Source organism: Falco peregrinus, chromosome 4, assembly GCF_023634155.1.
Source record: "Falco peregrinus isolate bFalPer1 chromosome 4, bFalPer1.pri, whole genome shotgun sequence".
Classification (NCBI taxonomy): Eukaryota; Metazoa; Chordata; class Aves; order Falconiformes; family Falconidae; genus Falco; species Falco peregrinus.
The window spans coordinates 102,520,944-102,528,380 of record NC_073724.1 but is presented as its reverse complement, the minus strand read 5'-3'; the positions used below and the strand labels follow the sequence as shown (position 1 = coordinate 102,528,380).

Genomic DNA, 7,437 nt, shown 5'->3' with positions numbered 1-7,437 from the left:
TGGCAGAGGATTTGGAACTAGATGATCTTTAAGGTCCCTTCTAATCCAAACCATTCTACGATTCTAAAAAGTTTAGCTTGATGAAGTCAGTGGTGATTTCTCTGAGTGATTTCAGCCAAGGTATAATTCTAGCCAGCCCCAATTCTACACTTCCCAGTTCTGATATCACATGATTTGACACTTTATATCCTGGCTACACTGGACACAGTAAGGAATCAGCCTCTTTTGCAGTCATAACTTCCAGGTATGATGCTTCATTTTTCAACACTTTTGCAATCTTCATTCTGAGAAAAGCCTAGGAACCAAGTGCCAAAAGTGTAGACACTTCTAGTGTATTTCAGAAAGGAACAGACACAATTCCAACACAGCATCATATTTTAATCTGTATGAAATCCATTTGTAGAAGGTCAACCATGCAATGTAGCAGGTGTAGAAACAGGTGCAATTCCTATGAAGTATCCAAACATTTTTTCCCTACAAAGCAACTACTTAGTCAAATTTAATATACAAAGAAAATAAATCTCAGAAGAAGAGCTACTATTGTCTGATGCTGCTGTTCTGGATCAAAGTCCTCTCTTGGCCACTTCCAGACACTTCCCTTATTTCTGTCTTGTCTGTGTGATAATCTGGTTGCCAAACTGCTAGTCGAAGATAACCTCATAGTGTTAATGTTAGCAGTTTTGGTGTGTCTCATTCCAGGTTCCTTGAGTTAAACTCAAAGGCAGGCTAGGAAAACAAACTCTCTCCCCTATGGAGCTGGTTTATCACCAGCCTCTTTCAGCTGCATTTCTACTTGTACAAGGCTGACTTGGGCAGCACATTTGACTTCTAGTGGGGTCACATATGTGACCTTCCACTATCAGCTCACAAAATCTGCAGGATAACAGGCAATGTAACCAGTTGAAAAACCAACCTGCAGCAGAAGGCTAAAATCCTTACAGTAGCCCTTGGCTATTAAATATAGTATCGGTGCATACATTTTCCATTATGGTAAACAGATTTTCATTAGACACGTTAGGTAATACACAGCATGTACAAGTAATACAGAAAACAGCACAAAGAGTGCTTTAATTATGATTTCAGAAAAAAAAAATAATCCTGTTGTTACAAAAGAAATGTAATACTAGAGCACTGGGAGTGTAGATAGTTTGTTCTCTTCATACTTGTACACAGAACAATGCAGGAACTTTACCAAGTACAAACCTGATACGTGCCAAGCTTTGCTCTTTAGAGTTGAATTAAGGATGTTTTCATAGTCCAAGTTTCCAGTTCAGCTCATTATTAATGACTTCCCATCTTTTTGTTCATGCTTCTGAGGATGGTGGTGTTATGGTTTTCTTTCTTCCCTCTTAGATGACAGATTTCTACCTGCAGTCAAGTTGTAACAGCGGGTGTAGCTCACAAGCCATGGGAGCCTGCTTATGCTCCACTTCCAGTGCACAATGAGGGGTCACAGGTCTTAATTCATGCAGCTTTGTTTACTCCAACAGTGATAAACTTAAATACATGGTAAGAGAGACATACAAATAGAAAAGCCGAGATAGCGCTCATTCATTTTGGGGAAAGGCTAGTTATTAAAGCTAAGGAGGAGAAATAGACAGCTTTCTAGACTTGGGAGATAAACTGTGTTGCTGTATGTGCTGGTGTGTCTGCCATAAGACAAGTTTTGAGACTGCTTTGGAGAAACAAGACCAGACTGACTCACATAGTTCTTGAAGTTAGTAACACACAATTCACAGCTCAGCAATGTGAATTGTAAGGAAAATGCCAAGTTCCTCCTCATGTCTGATTGGGTCCCTTTGCTATTTTAGCTCTGCAAACTGTAATTCCTGTTAGACCTACTGTAAGAAGAGGAAGGGTGATTCAGTCTCACAATGTGGAATGTTCAAGAGATCAGGAGTGGTTTGATGAACTCACTTGAAAGGTACCTCAGAGAGGTAGAAGGTTTTATGAAGAAAAGCTGTGCAGGTTGGATAGGAAAAAGGGTCTGATGGAAGGAGCACTGGTAGATGCAACATATCATGCTGTAAGTTGAAGCATTTCTTTTGGATAACAGAATGAAACAAGGCAATTTTTCTTGCCTTCTGCTGAAAAAAACCCAACACTTTTAAAGGCATGCAGCTGAAGGAGGCACAGTCAGGTGGTAAAAAAACTTTTTGTTGAATAAAATCTACTGTACTGAGATTCTTCACAAAGTGTTGGGGGAGAAGAGAAGGAGGAAGACAGTTGCACTGCTCTTACCTTCTCAAAGGTGACAATCCCTTTTTCACCTGACCAAGAGAATGAAAAAACAAACTTAATTCCTCCCACTGCTGCAGCCCCTGTGAGTGGAGGGAGGCAGCACTGACCTAAAGACATTCACAGGCAGTTGAGACTGGTCACCCCCAACCCTGTAGCAGATGCTCCTCAGTGTACATGAGGAATTAAAAAGATGAAAACCTTTGGTGGTGCCCAGCAGAGCTGACAGCATGTATTGCCATGTGTTCCTAGGCTCTTGCCTTGCTCTTCAGAATACTAAAGAGAGAGAATAGGACATCTGCTATAAACACAATCAACTCCTTGTCTTACTCCTTTTCACAAGGTGCAAGTTCCCCCTGAAAAACCTTAATCCCACTTTTGACCCAAACCTGTTGTTATTGGCTTGCCTCTGAAGCTGACAGTGTGTGATTCCTGTCTCTCCTTTGGGCACTAGAGCTTTCTCTGGGCCCTTCCACTCACAATTTTTGAAAAGTTACTTTGTGCCAACAACAGGATCCCAGCAGTAGGCATACTTGGGAAAAGTTGCTGTCAGAAGGCTGCTCTCTCTATTTGTGGATGCAGAAATACTGAATTAGCTCACGACCTTTAAAACCTGCCTCAGTGGCAGCTTCCCAGGGAAGCTACAATTTTTAAAACATGAATGAACATTCACTTTTATCCTTTTCCTTGACTGTGAAAATATTGCTGATTGTTTTCTGACACCTAAGAAAGTTTGACGGAAACAGGGAGCTAAGAAATCTTGAAAATGGAGAATTATTTTAAAACTGTTGTTTTCCTGGATTCTTTCATGCAAATTTTTATCACTAGGTAACACAACTCAGCCAGATTCAACATCATGCAGATTGCAGACACAGCAAGCATGAAGATAGTAAATGTGGTTTTCTCAGTGGGCCGAGACACAAAACAATCCACTGTGTTGGGGCAAGGCCATGCGTCACACTTCACCAGGCGAGGCATCTGGTACCCATCATACATGTAATAGAACACATACATGAAGACGGCTTCAAAGACAATCCTGAAGAAGATGCTGCCAGTGTATGTCCACCACAGGGGACCCCGGATATGAAACTTTTCAGTTTTCAGCTCTTCAATATCGATTTTCTCACCATTTCTGAATCTCCTTTTCTTCTCATGCCTCCTGTAAGCTACATGCATGGCCACCAGCAGTGCAGGTGTAGAAACAAAGATCAGCTGCAGAGCCCAGAGTCTGATGTGAGAGATGGGGAAAAAGTGATCGTAGCAAACATTTCTGCACCCAGGCTGAAGCGTGTTGCAGACAAAATCTTGTTGTTCATCTCCCCAGACTCTCTCTGCAGCCACAACCAGGATCATGATACGGAAGATGAACAGGACTGTGAGCCATATCTTCCCAATACTGGTGGAGTGTTTATTTACGCCTCCTAAAATGGCCTGCAGAGCTCCCCAGTCCATCTTCTTTTCTGTGTCCTTTTACCTGAAGCATGACATAATACACCAAATGGTCACTTTTCAAAGGGTGAAAAATCAGCTCTAGACCTTCTAAAAATGAAAGGACTTCCTAGCACTTACCTGAGTCATAGACAAATGCAAGTCACTTTCATTAATGTCACCCATATGTTTATAGATTCAAACAGCTTATTAAACTCTTTCTTTCCATTTATTTATGATGGGACGAGCATACCTTGATGCTTTAGGCAGGAAACGTTACATCTTCAAATACATTTCTTCCATGCATCCTCCATGCCCTCCTTGCCTTTCTTAAGATATTTCCATTTCTGTGGTAGACTGTTGTCAGTGTTTTGCCTCTCAGTGTATTTCACAAAGTAATAGAAATTACTATCACTGCATGAGTTAAGGCCATATCTAGACAGACTTCTCTAGTAGTTTTCACTGGATTTCTTTGCCAGTGCCACAGCTCTAGAAGGCTGGGCTGGTGCTTTCTTTGCCTCTGAGGTAAGTACTACTTGACCTTCTTCAGCAGAAGCCCTCACCCCACCCAGACACCTCCAGCAGACCTCCAAGGTTTTCTGCTGTAGCTCAGACATGGCCCTTCAAATCTGAGAGGTACAGCAACTGACTTTGCCAACACTGCTGAGAAGCCTCAAGCTGGCTCTGTCAGGGCCGTGTGCATATACAGCACAAGCCAACAGGCAAAGGAAGATACCGCAGAGCCTGCCCTTCCACATTCATTGCTATCTTATCCAAAAAGGAGGCAAGCAGAGCCACAGAGCCAAGAGAAAAAAAGCCCTCAGCTAAAAAGTTTATGTTGATTTGCTAGATGTTATCACACCCCAGCAGAATAAACAAGAGGTGAAACTTCAGAGAAGTTTCATTTCATCTTTCCTCCTACTCTTGAAAACTAAAATCCACACTCTGTGTCCCTTTGAAAGTTAAACGTAAGTTTTGCTGAAGTCAGAATTCAGTCTCAGGGCTCAGCTTTCACTGATCGCAGCCATTTGGAAACCATCACTGAACTGGAAAAAACACTTTGAAAACAGAGCTGGGAACTTGCATAGCTGGTCCACATCTTTCAAGGCTAGGGCTCAACTTTGCTCTGTGGGAGAGCCACACTGGCCATGGATAAGAGCTCTGTCACCTCTTGGCACAGCACAGGCTGGGTGCTGTGGGGAGAACACAGTACCTTGCAATGCCACACTGATCAAACTTTTCAAAATCTCTCATCCTCACATAACAGAGGGGGAAAAAGAAACCCCAAACAACAAAAAAACACCCCAAAAAATCCTTCTTTACCCAGTGTAGTTACAACACAACTAAAGGACTAACGTGCCCCAACACATACCCTTGGTACAAGGGCCTAGCTTTTACAGACAAGCCTTGAGGCAAGAGGGAGGGGTCAGATTTACTGTGATGAGGAAAGGTGAAATTGGGACAAAAAAAGAAAAAAGCTTTGAGAAGGTGGCAGGAATTCCATAGGCTTCTCATGTTTTGTCTCTGCTAAAACTGGCAGCATTTTATGCAACTTTCTACACTGACTCTAAGCTATGATCAGATACCTGCATCTTTCTGTTAAGAACTTCCTCATGTCTCTTGCACAGTCATTAAAATAAACTCAAAGAAATCTTCCCAAGGGGCTGATCAGGACCGAATGAAAGTATTTGAAGTGTATATCCCAGCGGGGTGAACAACCTGGCCTCCAAATACAGCCTCGCACTGAAGTTCTGAACCAGTGCTGCAAGCACGGGGGGAGAAAACCACGTATCTCTCTTCTCATCTGCCACTACAGAAACGCTGAAATTAGCTGTGGGCACCGAGTGAATCTATCGGGACATTTGCCCTGCCAACAAAGACATCTTTTTTTTTTTTTTTTGGAAACCACTCAAAAACCCCACTTGGTGGTTCCCAGCTGTACGCCTTGAGGCGCCCCCCAGCCTATCACTCCCGCAGAGCTCCGCTGCGGCAGGGGCGGCGGGGGGCGCGCAGCCAGGCTTCTGCGGCGGGAAGCGCCGCGGCCGATCGCGGTCGGCTCCTGCCAGAGGACACCCGTTTACAAACGCCGGTTTTTGCGTTGAGGCCCGACGGCTCCTACCGGCAGCGGCCGCGCTGCGGGAGCGCCCCGGGACTGACCAAGGCGGCGGGACTGCGGGTCGGGCCGGCGCTGGGGGCCCGGGGCAGGCGGCGCTCAGCCCCGGGCCGTGCAGGGCTGCCTCGCCGGCAGGTCCGCGCCGGCGGACGGGGACGGGACGCGACCGCCCCAGCCTCACATCGCCCCTCTCCGCTGCCCGCGGCCGCCCCAGCTCCCAGCCCCGCCGGGGATGCCCCCGACCCGAGCCCCACTCGGGCCCGCCACACGGACCCCGGCCCGCTCCGGGGGCGCACAGCTGGATGCCTAGCCCTCCGCTCCAGCACACGGGAGCCGCTCCGCAGCCTCACCTGGCACGGCTCGGCAGGACACCCGGGATGCGACGGGCGCGCCGCGCTGCTCCGCTCCCGGGTCCGGCGGTGCCTGAGGCGCGGCCAGCCCCAGCCTCGCCGCCCCGCAGCTTTAAGGTCCCTCCCCGTTCACCTGCAGCCGCTTTTAACCCGCCCCTCGCCCGCCTCTGCCCGCGCCCGGCTCCTCAGGCCGCCCGCGGGGGCGGCGGGACAGGCGCCCGGGGCCGGGCCGGGTGTGGCGCGCCCGTCCCCGCCGCGGGGTAGCACCGAGGGGCTGAGCCGGAGCCGCCGGCACCGGGGGCCGCCTCGCCATGGGGGCCGCCGGCCAGGCCGGCGCGGGGCGGCAGCTGCTGGGGCCCCAAGAGCCCCCGGTGCCGGCGGGGACCACCCGCGGGTGCGTCCGGGACGTCCTCGCCCAGAGCCCTGCCGCGGGTCGAGCATCGGGCAGAGTGGGCTCGGCATCCCGCAAGTGCGGCCCTGCGCCGGGATTGATTCCCAAGTGTTTTTCAGGAAATATGTCCCGGAGGGGAATCCAGTCCTGTGGGACCCTCCAAAACTGCCCCAGTGACGTGGCACCCCGAGGAAATACTCGTGGGCCAGTACGGGCAACGGTCGGATAAAACGCAGCTCCCAGAGGCTTTCGGTAGGGTGAGGCAGGGCTGGAGAAGGGAACCTCAGAGGCATTCTTAGATGGCTTCAGTTTGGAAGACAAGGAACAGATAAACTAACTGCTAATTTGATGCTAACAAATTGCATGATCTTGGTAGCCAGATGTAGGGGTAACAACGGCAGCAGGCAGCTAAGGGCAGGGTGGAAGTTAAGACTTTAGACGGTTTTCCCTTTGATATTTTGTGGGCTTTCTTAACAGTTGTAAGCAATCCTTCCTGTATCCTCACTAGCGTGCACAAGCGTGCTTTCACTGCTGCTGCGTAAAGGCAGGAGGCTAAATTTGTTTTTGTGAGAGAAAATAATCTAGCAGGAAGTATGAAGAGTGAATCAAAGAAGAGTTACTTGCCATGTGAAATGTCACTAGATGTCATTTTTCTGGACCTTGAGCTCTTGTTAACAGTAAAAAAACAAAAAGAGCCTCTTCTAGTTACAGTATCCTTTAAACCAAATCTTTAAGAAAAGCTTCTGAGGATGGAGGCCGTGGCCAGCCAGGCATGAATTCGTTGGCTCAGTACTGCAGCCCCTACCTTGGGCTTTGGTTGTGAAGTTTACCCAGGACTCCTGTCAGGCTCAGGTCTGCCTCACAGTCTGCACTTCACCCAAAGCATCCAACCAAACATGGCTTCTATTAAACGACGC

At 48.0% G+C, this 7,437-nt stretch overlaps 1 protein-coding gene across 1 annotated transcript; it reads right to left on the bottom strand.

The window, feature by feature from the left end:
- Positions 1 to 1,615: 1,615 nt before the first annotated feature.
- Positions 1,616 to 6,269, bottom strand: LOC101921943 (gap junction beta-6 protein-like). Its single transcript, XM_055802462.1, has 2 exons — positions 6,130 to 6,269; positions 1,616 to 3,712 (listed from the first exon to the last, which is right to left on the bottom strand). The coding sequence occupies exon 2, from the start codon at positions 3,688 to 3,690 to the stop codon at positions 3,013 to 3,015; it is 678 nt and encodes a 225-aa protein (XP_055658437.1). The 5' UTR covers positions 3,691 to 3,712; positions 6,130 to 6,269; the 3' UTR covers positions 1,616 to 3,012.
- Between the last annotated feature and the right edge of the window lie 1,168 nt (positions 6,270 to 7,437).

Bases quoted from the DNA above. Each gene is read 5' to 3' on its own strand.
- LOC101921943 (XM_055802462.1), bottom strand. From the start codon at position 3,690: ATGGACTGGGGAGCTCTGCAGGCCATTTTAGGAGGCGTAAATAAACAC.